The sequence below is a fragment of the Erigeron canadensis genome, chromosome 1, assembly GCF_010389155.1.
Source record: "Erigeron canadensis isolate Cc75 chromosome 1, C_canadensis_v1, whole genome shotgun sequence".
In the NCBI taxonomy this organism is placed as follows: domain Eukaryota; kingdom Viridiplantae; phylum Streptophyta; class Magnoliopsida; order Asterales; family Asteraceae; genus Erigeron; species Erigeron canadensis.
In genome coordinates this window covers 35,171,324-35,191,452 of record NC_057761.1, presented here as the reverse complement: position 1 = coordinate 35,191,452, position 20,129 = coordinate 35,171,324, and the positions used below count along the sequence as shown (strand labels likewise).

At 32.0% G+C, this 20,129-nt stretch overlaps 3 protein-coding genes across 3 annotated transcripts; all 3 read right to left on the bottom strand.

Annotated features, from left to right (window-relative positions):
- Nucleotides 1-13: 13 nt before the first annotated feature.
- LOC122590982 (neutral ceramidase 2-like) lies at nucleotides 14-3,313 on the bottom strand. The gene is made up of 9 exons (XM_043763163.1): nucleotides 3,009-3,313; nucleotides 2,604-2,812; nucleotides 2,093-2,383; nucleotides 1,755-2,022; nucleotides 1,353-1,611; nucleotides 1,132-1,257; nucleotides 987-1,050; nucleotides 738-907; nucleotides 14-612 (listed from the first exon to the last, which is right to left on the bottom strand). Exons 1-9 carry the CDS (start codon nucleotides 3,311-3,313, stop codon nucleotides 58-60), a joined length of 2,247 nt encoding a protein of 748 aa, XP_043619098.1. The 3' UTR covers nucleotides 14-57.
- Nucleotides 3,314-5,178: 1,865 nt separating this feature from the next.
- LOC122601882 (phosphoprotein ECPP44-like) lies at nucleotides 5,179-6,860 on the bottom strand. Its single transcript, XM_043774620.1, has 2 exons — nucleotides 6,493-6,860; nucleotides 5,179-5,861 (listed from the first exon to the last, which is right to left on the bottom strand). Exons 1-2 carry the CDS (start codon nucleotides 6,763-6,765, stop codon nucleotides 5,406-5,408), a joined length of 729 nt encoding a protein of 242 aa, XP_043630555.1. The 5' UTR covers nucleotides 6,766-6,860; the 3' UTR covers nucleotides 5,179-5,405.
- A 5,022-nt stretch (nucleotides 6,861-11,882) lies between these two features.
- On the bottom strand, nucleotides 11,883-13,198 carry LOC122608992 (dehydrin ERD14-like). Its single transcript, XM_043782057.1, has 2 exons — nucleotides 12,677-13,198; nucleotides 11,883-12,524 (listed from the first exon to the last, which is right to left on the bottom strand). The coding sequence occupies exons 1-2, from the start codon at nucleotides 13,067-13,069 to the stop codon at nucleotides 12,030-12,032; spliced, it is 888 nt and encodes a 295-aa protein (XP_043637992.1). The 5' UTR covers nucleotides 13,070-13,198; the 3' UTR covers nucleotides 11,883-12,029.
- Between the last annotated feature and the right edge of the window lie 6,931 nt (nucleotides 13,199-20,129).

Sequence of the window (20,129 nt, the reverse complement as noted above, 5' to 3'; positions counted from 1 at the left end):
AATGTTTATTGATTATGTTTAAACGTAGTCATGTCAAGTGTGCCTGAAGGTCAGGTTTCACGATACTGTGAATGCACTTGATGCACCAGTAAAGTATTTGACAGTAGAAACAATTGTTTCCTTAGATGAACCGAAATGCCTAAATCTATAAACCCCATTAATAGCCGAATTAGGCACCTCCCATTCAAGACTAGCCAAACCATTATTACTACTGTTGTCTACATTCCACTTGAAAATCAGGCTAAAATCATCATCATCGTAGGCCGGGACCCACATCTCTCTTTGAAGCATCTCAACTACAGCATATGTGCCTTCGGTCAATAAGTCATATCTGGGGTTTGGGCTCCAAAACACGACACTGGGTTTGTCTCCTTTTCTAAAAAATCCAGTTTTTGGTGTGTAAATGTCGTGTTTCATATCACCAAACTTTATGCCAGGTGGCAGTGATTCACCTGGTGGGTCTGGTAGGAGCGTCAGTTGGATAGAGGAGAGATCTGGCGGTGATGGGCCTTTGTCAACTATCTTAAGCCCTTTCGCCATTGACTCTGCTAACTTGTTAAATTCTTGGATATATGCCGATAGAGTATGAGGACCGTATAGCGTTGATGCAGCCTGTTGATTTTGAGGTTAAACAGACTATTGTTAGCTTAGAAATTAATATTAATACCCAAACTATTACTGAAAATTAGTAATAGTTGGACTAATTAGCCAGTATATGCTAGTAATAGGTTGATTACCTCATATCTTTGTTGCTGGTATTCTTCAGGAGTTGCTATGTATTGTGAGTACGTGTTGGTTAAACCTGCTATTACGACATGTGTATTGTTGTCAAATCCACCATTGCCGTTATCTATTAATGTCTTCTTCACTGACTCCCGTAATCTTCTACCCGACATTGTTGTAAATTCTGAAAAACTCATAACGTCAGTTTTTTAGGAACTTATTACCCATAATGTTATGAAGGGAAAAAAAAAGTACTAGTAAACCTCCAGGAACTGATAGTATGACTAGTTTCCCTATTCTCAGGATTTGAATGGGAACAATTGCTGGCTGAAATTAGACATAAAGAATCTATGAAAATTTATGAAGGCAACGACCAAAACTCATTTAGAAGAAAGAAATCAAGATTACCGCCCAAGCGTAAGGAAAAAACATTTCTCCAGTCGAAACCAGAACAGGCTTTGGGTTTTGACAATCAACTTGATAAGCACTCGGTTTTTTAAGAAAATCTCTTACTCGTTTCCAAAATTCGTTAATCTGAAAAAGTTATTCCTGTCATGTAATATCCAACAAAGCATAGTGGAAAGGTAAAATTATTAATAACAATCTTATTTTTGGGGAGCAATTCTGACCTTTTTATCACCTTGTTGGAACCCAAAAGCCCCAGGACCATCAGTAGTTCCGGCAGCAAAACCCGCACCTAAGGCTGCTGGACATGTTTTGGCAGTCTGGTTATCAGCTAATTTCACATCAATATTCGTGAAGTTTAAGTATATATGACGATAGTCGATCTTTCCAGTTAACTGTTCTTTAGCTGAGGTGAATAGCTCAACTGCCTTTAGAAATTGTCTTTCCCCTATGATTTTGGTACTCTTTGTTTCATCTGGGTACCTGTTAGAACTTTTGTCAGATTTTTATGTTTGGCACAATATAATCAATACAAAATTGTCTGGCGATTTCATATTTCCATAACGAGTAGATGTCAACAAAACTGTTTATGTCCACTGAGGAAGGCAATAAAACAAGATGAATACCCAGGGCCACGTCCGATACAAAGCTGGTCATTTCCATGACAAGAAGAGTGATTGAAGTCGCAAGGTAAGCCCGTATCAGTACAAAATGCTCCCAACACATTTGGACTAACGTCGCCCACATTGGATTGGCAAAACGCTCCAACAAATTGTGACCCACCATTATTCTTTCTCACCTTGAACCCTTGACTTGATGTCTGACTGCAAGGTTGACCTCCGGTAGCTTTAATAGTCGAAGCCCTTTTTATCAAAGCACTGGTGCTGGTATTCTCTGTTATAATGATCAGCAATTACGTCAGTCAGTAAAGAACCTAGTAATTGTATGCTATGATAGCTTGTACCTTGTGCATAAAAAGTAGTCGAGTTTGTGCTTGTAGAAGTGAACCAGTCCTCAAAGAACCTAGCAGCAGCCCCCTTATTGTCACCACTAATAAGTGTGTTGTTGCTGCTCATAGAGGTTCCATGAGTTGCAAACCATGTGAAAGCTCCTACACTTTTCTGACTTGTACCATCGACGAACTTCAAAAGAGTCATTAGGGTATCAACATCTCGTGGATATCTTTCCCTCTCAGTTGGAGGGTTAAACAAATATGCACTTGGGCTCCGATTTACCCCTGCATTTACCAAATCCCCTGCAAATACATGAATCCGCAATGAGGTTTAGTGACTGCAACATAAAATACCCAACAAATAACAATAGCATTTGCGACTGATATGAATGACTAGTCGAAAGCAGCCAATTTTTAGGCTTGTCTGGTTAAAAGATTCTTCGTTAAGTTTTTGCTATAAATACAATGATCAGATTGTATCACTAAGTGCAATATAACAATCAAAGCATAGACTCAAACCCACCTGTATTGATGAAAACTGAACCGGATTTAAGATTCTGATGAGCTTGAAGAATACTCATTTCAATGGCTGTAACAATGGCATCAAAAGACTGAGGAATGAAGCCAAGTGAAGTCACAGAGTACAATACATATTGCATATAGCCTCCTGGACCAGCATGAGTGTGAGTACCACTTATGGCTACATTATCCTCGTTGTACAACTTCCCAAACCTATAAAAACCAAATCACATGAAGTTTAGCAACATCGGCGATGACATTATCAGTTGAAAATAGTACTAATTATAACAAAAGTTCAGTCTCCAACTTAGCAGTATCAAGATGACCAAATGACCAAGACATTCTGAGTTATAGTCTCATGTTTAAGTTTGTTTATGTACATATAGTACCAACTCTATATAGTATGTACCTTTTGGAAAGCCTCTCAAGTACTTTGATTGTCACAAGTTGCGACGCCATTCCAGCGTCTAGATTGACAAATGCAATTCTAGGGCCGTCTAAGCTCTCTGCTATGATGAAAGCTCGTGCTCTTAGCCTAAAATGTATTCCTGCTGTGCTTTGATCCAAATTTGCATACCCCATCATGTTGACTCCAGCAGCCGGTCCGGTGCTGTCATAGCTGCCAACTCCAATCAAGTATTGGGCAGTAGTTGGAGATAGGAAAACATTGAGGAGTATTATGAACAGTATGAAAATAAAAGTTTTTGGATACATATTATTTTTTAAGTTTGATTCATTTTAAGGAATTGTTATAAATTTATAGAAGTTGGTTATGGTTTGTATCGTGTGTTTCATAGTTTAAAACGAGCATGTTAGGATTGAAGTATGTCTTTTTTGTCGTACGAATACATGATTGTGGGAATTTTGCCGTCTCTATGCTCACTATAAACCAAAATCAAATTGTGTCGATCGAACAATAATCATGCTCCATTTGTCAAATACTTAATATATAGTCTGTATATCTTCAATGATGCTCCATTTTCATATTTATGCATAATGCATGTAACCGGAAAACTTACTTCCACAGAATATGTTTTATTTGAACCTCCAATTTAACATTGTGTGGTGGTCAAACAAGGTCTAGCAAACTGGTAATTGGAGTATCTTGGTTAGGCCACAATGCATATGTTTGAGTCAAATACATGTCTTTCTCGAATAACCTAAACATGGAAAACTTTCTATGTTTAGGCATGTCTCATTTAGTTAGTGTTGATGTAATTATAACCTATTGGGTTACTTGAAAAAGACTATCGAGTCATTGAATCAGATGGATGTTGCTCAATCCGGGTACTACGTGACCGTTTCCGAACCTTTTTTCTGGCCACCACATCATAGCCCAATGAGTAGGCTACCTTGAATATTCTTAGCAACATACGAAAGAAAATGGTCGTTAAGGGATGCAGCTTAGGCTTTGCTTGGATAATGGGTTGCAGATGAGCACGTTTGGGCTCATATTAAGGGGCCCAAATTCATTATATATTATTACTTTTTAATGGGTTTATAGATGACAGAATAGGCAAACACTGCAGTACTGCACCATTTATTTTTGGGTGTATCAAGATCAAGTTTTTGAGAAAGACTGAAAGAGTGATAATTTTTTTTTATTTGACAAATTTATAGGCCGAAAATGAGCTAAAAAGGAATCTCGACATGATGTCAATTAGTCATGTTAGTTAAATTATCTATTGGTAAACCATATAAATGTATCATCATTCATCTGGTTGTTTGAATAAATCTTATATGGACAATAAGTAAAGCCTTCTGCACAATATAGCCCTTATGTGACAAAATTTTAATGTTATTGTGTATTGATAAACATTTTCTTTTAAGTAATCAACGAATTATATATATTTACTTCGAATATCTCATTTTCTTTTCAATGCTACTCTCTTCACTCCAGACGAAAGTATCACTTTCTTATCTAATAATCAAGAAAATTATGGAACCAAGGGACCCAAACAAAGAAAAAGATCATGCCATATCATGATGTCTCCATATATATATATATTGGATAGATTGTATTTATCTTGGTTAAAATTTTCCTTTCCTGATTATATATTCATTAGAAAACTTAAAAAAAAAAAAAACTTCACAACTCATTTTTTTCAAAAGAATGAAAAAATAAAGTATCGCATCTCGGTCTTACAACAAGCACCAAACCATTACTTTGTTGAGGTACGTTTGAGCTTTAGCTTTTGTAATTTTATTAATAACTTCAATTTATAGGTTATATGGGATCCCATTAGGATACATTATAATGTATGGAATTTATATGAATTATTTAGTAAATTTATTTACTACTACTTTATTTTAGGTAACAGGAACCAAAAGTCTAAAACCATCATTAATTAACTAGCTTAACTGATATTTTCATCGACGATTCCAAAAACCTCTTGAACCATACCCACCTTTGTGTTTAGGATATAAAATAGTCATTATCTTCCATTATAGTATCATAGTCTCTCAATTAAAAGATAACCAATAAAACTTTAAATTAAAAAAAAAAAAAAAAAAAAACAATGAAACTTAACTTGACTATAAAGTAAAAACATATAAACCCGATAGATGAAACAATAGTGTGTACAAACAAATTACATTCAATACAAATAATAATGGTATAGAGTTACAACCAAATCCAGTAACACCAATACACCACACAAGAAATTCCAAACAGATACACATCGAAAACCACTTAATCAAAAGTCCAAAAAAGGTAACGACCAAAAGCAAGAAACATCATAATAGACCCACTCTTGCAAACCAAAGCAAGCCAACCCACATACCACCATAATATATTTCCTTTTGCTTAATCACATTCTTTAACTTTTTCTTTTTCTTTCTCCTCCTCACTCTTCGAATGATACCCTGGAATTTTCTCTTTAATTTTCTCAAAAATACCCTTCTTCTCCTTATCCTCATCATGTGCCTCGACCACTGGTGTTGGTGGGTGAGGAGGAGCAACGTGCTCCTCCTCTACCTTTTTGTGGCCACCAGGAAGCTTCTCTTTGAGCTTTTCCATAAACCCTTTTTTCTCCTCTGGTTCGGGGGTCGGAATAGGGTGGGCCACTTCACTGACGTGTGGTGGGGCCTCTACTTCATCATATTTCTCAACAGGGACACATGTGTCATCCTCATGTTTCTCCACCTTTTCTTCCTCTTTCTTTTCTTTATGCTCGATCTTTTCCTTGATCTGTGCGGTCAATGACTTCTTCTCCTTTTTCTTCTTATTTTTTTCTCCATCTTCGCACTCTTCATCACTTGACTGTAATATATATCCAGACAAACAAACATTTTTCGTTTGATCCAAATTAAAGAACTTAAAAAAAAAAAAAAAAGACATAATGTCTAAGAAAAATATAGGACAATGCGATGTACAACCACAAAAACTTGCATGATCTACAAGTTTATACTTGTATAAATATATATTCCATTAAAGATATAATACAAATGCTCTGGAGATGTATTGATGAGTTTGTTAATCAAAATATCATTTCGCTTCAAATTCTTCAATGATCTCATAATAATTCGCATCAATATAATTTTTGCATTCCCAACTTAATAAATGTCTAGGTTCATATATATATATATATATATATATATATATAGATTATAGTACATATATATGGTGTTTTATTAATAATGAACAGATAAGGTTTAAAAATTAATCACATATGAACATAGATAATTATAAATATAACTTGATAGTTCATGTGTAAACAAATATGTTCACATATAAACATTAATTTATAATATAGAAGTTCTCAAATTTTATAGAGTATATTTTTAAGTAGTACTACTACACATTTATTTTAATTATATATGGATATTGAAACGCGAAATTAGAGCATTATTATAAAGTACTTGTATAATATATATGGTGACCGAAAACTTACACTGCTAGAACTGGAACCGCTATGTGATTCATGCATTTTTTGGAACAAAGTTTCATGCTTCGCCTCTTCGGCTTTTGGTTCGGGTTCAGACAGCTGAACTTTCTGATCAAATTCAGACGAAATCGCGGCGTCTTCACACTTGTTTTCTTCCTCCTTCTTGCTCTTCATGAAATCGAACAATCCACGATCTGACTGCTCCACGGTAGTAGTGGTGGTTTCGTTGACCTCGTCAACTTTTGGGGCATGGTGGTAAACAACTTCATCAGTAGACATGATTAATTTGAAAGCAGGCTGTTTGTTTTTGATGTATATATAGATTTGTTGAAAGTATGATCGAAGGTTGTGAGATATATTTTGTGATTTAAGAGGTAGCGAGGGGTGTTTGTATTTATAGGAGCATGACACACGTAATTAACGCGATTAAAAGTTCTAGACAAGATATTTTTTAATTTTATATTTTTGAAAATATATATGTTACCTGCATAAAAAAAAATTACTCATATATTTTACATATTACTCTATCCCTGATTTTTATGGTAAGTACACAACTATTTAAATAAATTAGACACTTAAGATTATGTTGAGTTTAACAAAACCGTTTTTCTTTAATAAATATCGATATTTAGGTAACTAAAAAAAGTTGATTATTTGGGGATTGAGATCCTCTAAGTTTGAAACCAACTTTTACTAATAAAGTTAATAATTTTGACCTTTAAATTAAAATTAAGGGTCAAGATTTAAATATGAGTTTAAATGTTGACCTTTAATTTTAATCCAATAGTTAAGATCCATCCAACTTTACTAATGATAATGAAGTAATTTTTGACTTTAAAGAATCTTCGCCTCTTATTTTGGTGAAATGGATACTATTAATTAACAAAAAACTATCTGTGAAAATGATGTAAATATGGTAATGATATATTAATCTATTGATAGTTTTGAGTTCGTCGACTTGTTTATTGATAATCAATATTGATTTACATCAATTATATTATCGGTATTGATCAACACATATTAAGATTCTAATTCTTATACAAAAGGTTTAATGTTTTAGAGGTTGTTTACTGTGATGCGTTTTAAACTAAGGTTTTTGGAATTACGTTTTGAAATAATTATTTGATTATTACGTTTGTAACACGTAAATAATTTAAAAATGTGTTTGTATAAAAAAGTAATTATCTGCTATAAAAAATGCAGTTTTTGAGAAGCATATAAATGCATGTTTTTTCAAAACGCAGTTTTAAAAACGTATAATATATTTTGAAACGTAAACTATGTTTTATAAATGCAATACCAAACACCCCTAAGTATTTGATTATTGTGTTTGTTTTTTTTGCAAAATAAGTGATCATCAGTGTTTTCATATAAAGAAATCACAGTTTTAGAAAAATAGGTTGAGACATATTTTATTTAAATAAAGTTTTTAAACGCATAATTTATTCTATAAACGCCTTCCATCCCTTAAACCTTTAAAATTTGAAAACAATATGTACGATGAGTTGTTATTTGTTGAAGAAAGCCAAGTAGTAGAATGATACAATTGTTAATGCCACATAAATGTATCACAAATTTGTGGTTGTGAAACTTTCGATCTTTGTCCGATATTCAAACAAATTTACTTTTAAATCTCCAAACGAACATATAAACAATGAATAACGAGTATGGTATCCGCACAATGCGGCGCGGTGGTGGAGAAGATGGTCTAGTGGTGTCGGTGATGGTACTATTGGTAGTGGTGACAGTGTCAAGTGGTGTAGATTGATGTAATTGTGACAGTGGAAATTTTTAGAAATAAGGGCATAAAGTGTTAATTATTAAAATAAAGGTTTAAAGTTTAAATTAATTATTTCCATAATGATATTTATTAATGGTAATTTAGTAATTATGTATGTAACTATTGTGTAACTAATTCTGAAAATATGGGGTGTGATAATTTTTATAAAGAAGTATAGATAATAAAAAATGTCAAGGACAATTTTAGTATTTCAAAAACAGAAATTATTAAAAATAAAAATAAGTCTTTTACTTTATAAAGGAGTAGAGATGAATGTTATTCTTTTTCAAGACCTCATACATACATACATACATATATATATATATATATATATCCGTTTATTACATGTGAACGAAAACAAAGTCATTTAAAAGTCTAAAAGAAAACTATTTTAAGGGTTTAAAAAAAATTCTTTTATAACATACATTTTTTTTATTGTTTATGTGAATGAACTTCAAATTCATGTAATATTACTCGATTATTGTTATACCCGATCTTTGGCCGAAGTAACAACTTAGCATAGACTCGAACTTGTGCTAGAAATTTGAACATGTTAATGATTACGATGAGATTAAGAAAAACATATATATGGTGAAACAATACATCGTAAATTTTATAATAGAAAATTGTGTTAAGGAATATAAATTTAAAAGTTTCATAATTTAGTGGTCAAAATGTTAAAGGACAAAATATTATAACTATTAACCCAAAAAAAATTTAATTATAATATAATACATAGTTATGTTAAGTTTTATTTCGAATAATATGATAATCAATGTGTATGGAAATCAGTACTAGTATTTCAATTATATATAAAACAAATTCTCGGTCTCCTTCTAAACTTTTCTTCCTCTAAAATATCCATAGTGCATTACTAATATATCATTATCCATGGGCGGTGAGCCTATTAAATACCTAATATATAGTTAACGTAGATAATTTATAATATTTACCTTTTAGTAAGTAAAATAATTACATTATCATTTTTATTCAAATAACATATATTACTCTCCGTTATCACCACTATTGCGCATTATTATCGCTCTATATCGTGCGGGTGCTCGTCTCATATAAGTGTATATAACAACTCAAAACCAATAGATATATCTATCCATACGTGTTAATAGTCAATACCACATATTTGTTAAAAAAAAATAGTTAATACCACATATTTTTTAAAATAATAAGTAATAATTAATACCACGTATACTTCATTACTTCATACTTGAATAATTTAGAAAGAAAGGAACAAATATGAAGTTAGCATTGTTCACAATAGTTAATAACTAATAATAAAATAATCAAAGAAGGAGACGGACACGCTGTCTTGCTTTAATGTAGTTAACCACTCTTATCACGCCACGCAGGATAAAATCATGGATGGTTGTACTACTAATGGGTCCCACACCCAATGTCGATGGTCGGTTGTCAAGCTTAACCAGCAAGGCAGCAACTTCAGTACCAAAAAAGTCATTTCATTTGTCTATTGCGTAATTTTTTTTAAAACTATAACAAAAACTTATACACAGTGGCGGAACTTGAACACTTACTATAAAGGGGCAGAACTCAATAAGACATAAATTTTAGTTTTGTTAGAGAAACTAATTAATATGTATAAAAATAAAAACATTTGGAGGGGCTGGAACCCCTTTGTCCTCTTAAAAGTTTCATCCCTGTCTATACACCCCTATAAAAAAAACTGATTGCTTTCCTTCAACTTTTAAGAGCTGATATGTCTAATTACTCTTCATATCAACACATATACATTATCTAGACCGATCACCCGAAACTTTAATTGCTAAGACTGTAAAAAAGTTGAAAAAAACTTGTGCCGATTACGCTGACCCAAGACACAAGAAAAAACCCATTTACGAAGGTCGAGCCACCGATTTTCATTTGTTTGTTGCATAATACAGTAACTTTTAAAAACATACTAAGCATAGGGTGAATTGCGGAATTATATATATAGTTTCTAGACGCTATTAAATGACTTTTATAATTATTCATTTTAACTTCAATTCGTATACAAGAAAATGTGATGTGCCAATGAGTTATAATTAGAAACTACAAAATATATATTTTTTAATAAATTAAATTCGTAACTAATTTGATTAAATGCATAAAGAAGGTATAAGTAAGAAATTGGTAAGTATTAAGGTTATTTCAATGTTGAGTTGTTAACGATAAATAGTTTTCTTTTAAGGTGTAATTACTTGTTAATATCAAGAGGTTTAACATATTTTGTCTTAGTCTCCCCAACCAATTAGATTTTCAATCTAAACTCCTCGATGAGAAACTTACAATATGCTGAAACGTAGATTTATGGATATAGAAAAGTCACATAGACCCACCATAGATGGAAGAGGTAAAATAGGTTGAATCAAATATCAAAAGTTGAAACGGCGGACACTATAAAAGTATAGAGGGTCGTGCGCAATGCGCTGACGATGATGTTGGTGACGACGGTGTAGTGGTGGTGGTGATTAGTGGTGATGGCGTCGGGTAAGTAACGTATGTAATTGATGTAAGGTAATCGATTTAAAGAGAATAACGTAAGTAATAAATAAAATTGAATGGAGTATATCAAAAAAATTTTTGAAGAGGGAGATATTTTACATAATATTATAAAGTATAGATTATAGATATATGCATATATTTAAAAAGTGTTTATCATTAGGAATATTTCAAAATTGAATTTTTTATTTTTATCTTGACTTTTGGTTTATCTTGAATTATCAAGTTATATTTTATTAAATTTTTTTTCTAAATATCTTTGTTATAAAAAATATAAAAAAAACAGAAAATATCTAAGACTGACGGGTATGGTAAATGTATTGTCACATGATAGATGCCTTCGAATGAAAACACATAAGTAGGACCAGACGTATGTTAGCGTGATGCGGAGGCGATGTGACGACGATGGCAGTGGGGGTAGTTAATGTAAAATTAATTGATGTAAATGAGTTAATATTATTATTTAAGGGTATGTTGAAGGATCTATAAATTATTTCGTTAAAAAAATTATAAATATATTAAATGAAGTTGAGTAAAATTATGGTTTCAAAATCTGAATTACTTAAAATGAGTAGAAATAGTCTATATAAATAGGGGTAAAGATTAGCATCTCAGCCAATAAACATGCTGATACGTCATATCACGTCAACAAACGTAGTTCTTGTGAAAATGAAAATTGGTGAGTATTGCTTTAGGGAAATTGAGGAAACTCATTTTGGATTGAACAAATTAATCGTGAATTCCTTTCCCTTGAACAAATTAATCGTGAATTCCTTTCCCTACCAAGGAAAAAACATGTTTCATGACGAAGCAAATTTCGTAACCGAAAATATAAGTTTAATTTAGTAATGTTGTTAATTCGAAACCATATTTTGATGATTATCATTCACCGCTATAGATTCGTTATTAATTTAATTAGACACCAACTAAAAATAAGATTATTAAAGACCAAATAATAGTGATGCGTAATTACAAAAATGGCATCATAGATGGCGGAGCAATTTGCATTGGGTTGAGGGGTTGTCTAACCTCTCGACGGACTCTTTTTAATTGTATAAAGAGAAAAGAAATTACGGATATAATTTGAAGTATTTTTCACAAATTTTGATCACGAAAAAAATATTGTATTTAAGGTATATAATTTTTTTTTCAAATTTACCACTTATTCATCCAAAAGGGTACAGACCAAAAACAAGAAAAATCATAAATCCACACTTGCAAACCAAAGCAAAACAACCCGGCATTTTGCTTAATCACATTCTTTAACCATTTCCCCCTCAGCTTTTGAGTGATATCCAGGAATTTTCTCTTTAATTTTCTTAAAAATACCCTTCTTCTCCTTCTCTTCACCATCATATGTCTCGACTGCTGGTGTTGATGGAGGAGGAGCACTGTGTTCCTCCTCCTCGACCTTTTTGTGGCCAGGAAGCTTATCTTTGAGTTTTTCCATGAACCCCTTTTTCTCCTCTGGCTCAGGGGTCGCAATGGGGTGGGCCACTTCACTAGTGTGTGGTTGCTCGGGGGTCACGATGGGGTGGGCCACTTCACTAATGTGTGGCGGGGCCGCTACTTCTTCATATTTCTCAACTGGGACATGTGTCTCATTTTCATGTTTCGCCATCTCTTCTTCCTCTTTCTTTTCTTTGCGCTCTTCTATCTTTTCCTGGATCTGCGTGGTCATTGATTTCTTTTCCTTCTTCTTTTTCTTCTTCTTTTCTCCGTCTTCGCACTCTTCATCACTCGACTGTAATATATATCCACACAAAACATCTTTAGTTTGATCCAAATTAAACATCTTTAAGCATTACGAGTATTTTGTTAATACATGAAAGAGCATTATATATAAATATAGTTGTGTGTATATATATAGATAGTGACTGACGGCGGAAAACTTACACTGCCAGAACTGGAACCGACATGTGAATCATGCATTTTCTGGAGCAAAGTTTCATGCTTATTCTCATCAGCTTCGGGTTCGGCTTCAGACATTTTTTGGAACAAAGTTTCATATGGCTTCTCATCAGCCTTTGGTTCGGCTTCAGTCGACATTTTCTCGAAAGAAGTTTCATGCTTATGTTCCTCCTCGGCTAATTTTGGTTCGGGGTCGGACACATGAACTTTCTGATCGAATTCAGACGAGATTGCGGCGTCTTCATCGTCACACTTGGTTCCTTCGTCCGTCTTCTTGGTCTTCATGAAATCGAACCATCCACGTTCCGACTGCTCCACGGGAGGAGTAGTGGCCTCGTCAACTTTTGGGGATTCGCTGTAAACCGCTTCATTAGACATGATTAGTTTTCAAGGCTGTTGTACGTTTTTGATATAAAAATAGTTAAAGGCCCTTTTGGATATATTTGTTGTTGTTTTGATGATCGAATATGAATGTTGTGAGATATTTTTGTGATTTAAGAGGTAGTGAAGGTGTTTGTATTTATAGGACCATGCATGACACAAGTAATTAACGCGATTAAGTTATACAAAAGATATTTTCTTTGATTCTTTAAATAATAGTAAATAAATAGATGTCGATATTAAGCCCTTAATTAGCTGGGGGGAAAAAAATAGATAGATCATTAATCATTTAGGTGGAATAAATACTATTAGGGGGTAGGGAGACTTTAAAGTCAATCCAAATCTTTCATCTCAATTTTCTCCAATTTTTCTTATTTTCTCAAAATTAATAGTGTTACTTTCTCCAATCTTCGACCCATCATTTTTTTCATTTATTTTTAATATCATTTCATTTTTTTTTCATTTATTTTTATTACTATATAAATTTCAAAAACTATATAAACTAAAACATTAAATTTATTAAAACATGACATTTTATTGAAAATATTAAAAAAGCATTACAACATACTTAAAAAAAAATTACGACATACATAAAAAATACATTATGGCATACTTAAAAAAACATTACGAAATACTTTAAAAAAACTACTCATTGAGGTATGACAAGTCTTGAGTCGTGACATGTTTTTTTTAATAAAAGGGATAGAGATTTGGTATATAATTTGAAAAAAAGAGAAAAAATACAGAAGAATGGTTTGTTACTATAATTTAAAAATAGTGAAAGGTATTGGTTTTATAGAATAAAAGGTAAGAAAAATAATAAATAAAAATTCTTTTTTTTTAAATAATTTGAACGAACCACTCTCTCTCCTCCCTCTCTCCTCTCTCTTCTTTTTACCCACAACGGTGAACCACCACGATTCTTCATTTCTTTCTCCCTCGGCAAACTGCCAGCAGAAGTGTACCCGTGCGGGGCCGCTACCGGCAAACCTCTTCCTCAACTCCATTCTCTCCCCTCTTATTAGAAGAAAAAAAACTATATTTGCAAATGATGTAGCGTACCATGGTAACGATATATTAATCAATTAATAGTCTTACGAGTCACGAGTTGAGCCAATTTACACTAAAAACGAATCGATATATTAATTGATTTGTTACGAGTCAATGCTAATTATAAATTTATGATTATTGTAGTTTAATACTAGCTATGATTATATATTGTATATTGTATTTATGACTGTTTTTTTTATATAATATATATATTTTGGTCTTTTTAGTATGAAATTGTGGGTAAACTGTTATGACTAGAAACAATCGAACATATAAATTTTTGATAAATATATTAAGATAATTTGCTTATATTTTATTTATTATGACGTTACATATACAATTATATTATATAAATATTTACACATGCCTAGACTTTGTCGAGTCAAAAAATCATGTATTTGAGTCGAATAATTATGAGTCCTCATACTTCCTAGTTGTTTTAGGATTCGAATCTGTCCAAATAAAATACGTTGTGATGGCAGGAGAAAAAGGTTCAGATAAATTACAAAGATGTATATTAATCTCGTATATTAAATTTAATTTATACAATGAAATCGTGCATATTACATGAAGTCAATAAGTCATTGACCCTAGTTAAACACTTAAACTGATATATTAATCTTCATTTCTACAATTAGCATGCCAATTGAATATAGTTTGACAGAAACTCTTAATTAAATTATGATTATAAGTATCGTAACACAAATTAAGTATCGTAACACAAATTTTAAAATTTATAGTACGTTTAATAGTTATCATTATTACTCAATTCAAAAGCTACTGATCATGGTGTCATAACAAATAATATTTCAATTATTCACACTTCTTAATTAAGGTGATTAAATTATAAAAATTTGTCATATTTTTAGGTGTGAAAACCATATTAAACTAGAAATTTATTCACAGAAAAAAAGTGTGAATTTTCAAAAAGCCACAAATTTATGTCTGAACTTATATATTTAATTCGTCACATCATTTTTGTCTACGTACACTAAATATATAGTTAATGTGTACAAAAGTAGTGTGATGAATTTAATATAAAAGTTCACATCTATAATTATGGATTTTAAAATTTCACACTTTTTAGTGTGTATAAATTTATACTCACTGTGTGACACACTTTTTTAATTTATTTACACTAACTAAAAGTGTTGATAATCGTAATCCAATTTGTAGTGTGTCTTATATCATATTGTAGTGTGTCTTATATCATATTAGAAGGGTTATGTTTTGAATTTTCAAAGTCTAACTTTTGCAACTTTGACCTTTCCTTGACCAAGAAGTATCATCGAGCGACCGGAAAGTTAAAAATCACGCCGAAAAAATTTAAATCTAAATGTATCTCTTGTTTCTTCGAATGAGAACACGAAACATGTTGCAATCGAATCAGAAATCAATCACGCACGAACCCTAGCCAAAATAAATCCGATCTAAACTTTACCGAAAAAACTTGACTCGCCGGAAAAACTTGTTTGAATTGAAAAGAAAGACAAACCAAAGCAATTGCACTTCGAATCCAACCAAATCTATACAAATCCGATCCCGATCCAAGCAATTCCGAATCCAAAAACCTTGTTTTCGATCTCAGATGTGTGTCTTTTTAGTGTGTGTTTCTGAGTATGTATGTGCGCTCGATGTGTGTTTTTCATTTGACATTTCATTTTTCAGTCACCGTTATTTTTAAAATCTGGGTTTGTATTAGAGTTTGGAAGTAGAAAAAGAACTAATCATGGTAAAATGACAAATCATCCCCTCACTTAATGGACCTAATAGACGGTTGTTAGTCACAGAGTGAAAAGTGAAAAAACTGACCAACTTCAGGGTTTTTTCTGTAATTAATTTAGTTAAGGGTAATAACTGAAAATCCTACCACCTTAAGGGACCAAAAATGTAGTTTTCTCATCTTTTGCAGAAAATAAGCATCACATATCTTCAAGAATTTGCCCCATGTGAAGCAATGTGATGAATCCGCAGATCACCTGTTTTTACATTGTACCTTTGCATCCTTATTTCGGGCTGTCATCCTCACCTGATGTAATGTTCCCTTTATTAAACCCTAGGAACTTTTCGAGAGACACAAACATCTCCATCTTAACCCTTGCCAACGCAGACTTGTCAACCTAATTGTTCATGCCATTTGTTGGGTGATTTGGAAGTGTCGTTAAGAGTGTGATTTTCACGTTAACTAAAAGTGTGAACAAATGCATGATTATTTGTAGTGAAACCACTTATTGAAAATCACCTAACGAAATTTGTAATTAAAAAAAAAAACAAAAAACATTATTGTTTTTATCACTGGCATGAATATCACGTTGAATAAGGTGCTACAATTATAAGTATATAAAAGTTACCATACCGAAATTTTATCTTATCTAAAACCCATTATATAGATTCCAACAATCAATCTTTTGCAGAAAATAAGCATCACATATCTTCAAGAATTTGCCTTATGTGAAGCAATGTGATGAATCTGCAAATCACCTGTTTTTACATTGTACCTTTGCATCCTTATTTCGGGATGTCATCCTCACCTAGTGTAATTACTTTTCGAGAAACACAAACATCTCTATCTTAACCCTTGCCAACGCACTAGGCTTGTCAACCTAATTGTTCATCTCAATCTACACGTCCTCTCTTTTTTTTTTCTTCTTAAATATTTTATTTCATACTTAATTTTTAATTCAATCTTACCTTTCGATCATTCCTCTAAATTTTTTTAAAAAATAAAAATATCATCCTTGAAAATTTCGAAACTATATTTATACAATTACATACAATTGTTTTGAATTATCGTTAGTTAGGATAGATCAAAGATTTTATACTTTCACGGAATTTTCTTAAGGGTTTAAGAAATTGTTTTCCATCATGTGTTTTTTCTCCATGAATTCTAATCCAATTATTATTTGTCTATTTTGTCAATATTCCAGGTTCGATGAATACATTAAATTATTTGATGTGTTTTAAATATTAGTTTCTGCTATAACTTTCAGTAAACTATAAAACTTTTTTAATCCTTAAATCAAACTAAAACAACGTTGGTTTATGTCAGACGAGTCGAACCCAACCCATTCTAATCATCATTTAATTTTGAACACAACCCATTAGAATCACCATTTAATTGTGTATGGTTCATGTTTGGACAACCTTTTCATTGTACAACATAACCCATTGTACACCCATTTGCCCATTTATAAATTTTGCAAAAGATTTATATACCATAGAAATAGTAAAAATATTTTGAGAAATTATACTTCATCAATAATGGGTTACCCCACCATAAAAACATTTAAAAAAAGGGGGGGGGGGGGGAATCCTTCATAAAAAAATAAGTTTTCCCGATTTAAGCGGTCTATTTTTATTTTTGAAAGTTGAAGATCGAATATCACAACGGATAGTTTAGACTATGTTGTCTTAATCGAGTTCATGTTAGAGAGTCCCTTCACTTAATACCTAATAAAAAGAAAAAGCCCTAATAGTCCGACCAAAGTCATTACAACATTAAAGTAAACTTTTTTAACATCCTACGTAATAGTAATTCTTCATTCTATTCCATAAAAATTTTCAACCACCAACCGGGCACTTTTTATTGCCATCTAAGACCAATTTATTATTGAATGTCATCTTGAATTCTTCGATTTCTTTTTAACTTGAAAAGCTGGTTATTTTGAAAAGTCATTCAAAAAGATTTGTTCAAAACTTTTTTTATAAATTAACTAGCATGGTAATCGTGCAATTCGGTGGTGGTAATGACGTGACGGTGTGGTGGTGAAGCCGACGGTTAATGGTAGAGACAGCGTCAAGTGGTAGATAATTGATGTAAAAGTAATTGATGTAAAAGACCAATAGAGATATCTAAATAAATATGAAGGATTTATAGTGTAATTTATCATTAACGACATTTTAAACAATTATCTCATGTAACTTTCAACAAGGGGACTGTTTTTTTATAATATAATATTACATCAGTGAATAGATCGGACCATTTAGCTTTATGTAAATGTTAAAACAAATAATTCTTCTTTTAAGTTATATAAACGGTCATACATATAATATGAAATTAAAAACTATTTAGTAATCATTTTATAATAATTTCTAAAAACTTAATAATATTTTAGTTTTTAATAGTCTACAAGTATTAAAAGTAACATATATTATTTAGTTATTATAATATTACAATTATTATAAGGTTACCGTTCAACAAACGGGTTTAATCTAGTAAAATATAAACCATTATTTAAACAATTATAATATTTAATTGAGTAGTAGTGATTTTATGTAGTTTAAGTTAAAACCTTATGTAAAGCATTAAAGTGTTTTTGTTTTTTTTTAAAAAAAAAAAGCAATACACTATACTACTAAATTATAAGTGGAGCAAAAACCGAGCCGGGAAACCAAAAGCAAAAAAAAATCGAGAAAACCGAACCGTCAAAACCGAAAACTGAACAAAATCGAATGGTTTGCTTTTCATTTCACTAGAAAACGAACGGATCGGTTCGACTTTTGGTTTTATTGTGCGAAAAAATTGATCAAAAACAGAACCAAACCAAATATTTTCCAATTTATTTTATATTTATATCATATCACATTTATATATATTACCTATAGTTAGTCAAAATGTTAATATATTAGCCCTTTTAGTATACAATACAATAAAATTTGTATGTTTAGATGAAAACACACTATAAAATCAATTCATTTTATAAAAATGTATACAAATTTTAGCACTTACAAGATATAATTACTTAACAAAAGCATCCATATATTTTAGTTTACATGTCCTTTTTTCCCCTTAACATATGAAAGTTAAGTTTATTACATAATAAACAATAAACGTAATCTTTTTTATCTAATTTTAAAAACCAAACAGGAAAACGACAAACCGAACTGAACCAAAACTGAATCCAATAGTTTTGGTTTTCTAAAAACTAGACGAATTGGTTCGATTTTAGGCAAAAAAAAATAAAAAAAACCTGACCCAAATCGACCATGCTTACCCCAGCTAAATTGCATCAACTATTCTTAAATCATACCAGTACTATTGTTTATTTACTACCAAGTGGGCTAACTAAAAAAAAGTAACACCCATTGTCATTTTCTATAGGTTTCAGGTCCTAATGTCATCTTCGACAGTGTAAGGAGAAGATTGTGATGTAGACAACCTGACCTTTACTTAAGGTAGAGAGACTACTTTCAGTTTCTACCAAAGGTAAAAAACGACCCCCAACCTAACTGGACATGAAGGTCGAACTTTTATACTATGTCTCTAAAGGAAAGGGCTCCAAACATTTCATTCAATCCAGTTGGTTCAAGTGTGTAACTAAACTTCAACTATTTGTATTGGTAATGAGATTGTTAGGGGTAAAGGTATCGGCACCTTGCATCGGCTTCTTCAATTGGCAAGTATCGGCTTTTGGGTTCCATTCATCCATTGTACCCTATCCATTGGCTCCAATCGAAAACTTGCATCGGATATATATATATATATATCGGCTCTTTTTTACCGATTCTTGCGAACGTTGGGAACGTGCTATGTGACCGTTTTTTAGTTGTTGTAGTGCCAATTATGTCATTGCACCAGAAACCTAATATTTTTTATTGGGGGTTTTCGATTTTGAGAATAATATTAACTTTTTCTTGCCTTGTATTGTTGGAACCGACTTGCCGATGCTCCTAACATAGTACACCCTTTTTCGGTGAGATCTGAAACCCCTTTTTGGGGTTTCTATTCATCGCCGGCCATGGGCCATGGTTTTTCACTTTTCTGACGACCTCTTTTTGAGGGGTTTTGTTTGTTGTTGCGGCTGCTTTCCGGTGGCTCCTTTTTGGGGTTTCTAGTTACTGTTGCTACATGTTATTCCGGCTACCTTTTTTTGAGGTTTCTGGTTTGAGTGGCGTTACTGCTTTCCGGCGACCTCTTTTTGGAGGTTTCTGGTTTGACTATGACGCTGCTTATTCCGGCGACTCTTTTTTGGTATTCTGGTTAGTGTTGCTTCGGTTTTCCGACAAC

What these genes read in the sequence shown, in the direction of transcription:
- LOC122590982 (XM_043763163.1), bottom strand. Translation starts at nt 3,313, where the DNA reads ATGTATCCAAAAACTTTTATTTTCATACTGTTCATAATACTCCTCAAT. An exon ending in TTTTTCCTTACGCTTGGGCG is followed by an intron (nt 1,051 to 1,131) that starts GTAATCTTGATT and finishes GTCTAATTTCAG; the next exon opens with CCAGCAATTGTTCCCATTCA. An exon ending in ACCAGCAACAAAGATATGAG is followed by an intron (nt 613 to 737) that starts GTAATCAACCTA and finishes CAAAATCAACAG; the next exon opens with GCTGCATCAACGCTATACGG.
- LOC122608992 (XM_043782057.1), bottom strand. Translation starts at nt 13,069, where the DNA reads ATGTCTAATGAAGCGGTTTACAGCGAATCCCCAAAAGTTGACGAGGCC. An exon ending in TCGGTTCCAGTTCTGGCAGT is followed by an intron (nt 12,525 to 12,676) that starts GTAAGTTTTCCG and finishes TATATATTACAG; the next exon opens with TCGAGTGATGAAGAGTGCGA.
- LOC122601882 (XM_043774620.1), bottom strand. Translation starts at nt 6,765, where the DNA reads ATGTCTACTGATGAAGTTGTTTACCACCATGCCCCAAAAGTTGACGAG. An exon ending in GCGGTTCCAGTTCTAGCAGT is followed by an intron (nt 5,862 to 6,492) that starts GTAAGTTTTCGG and finishes TATATATTACAG; the next exon opens with TCAAGTGATGAAGAGTGCGA.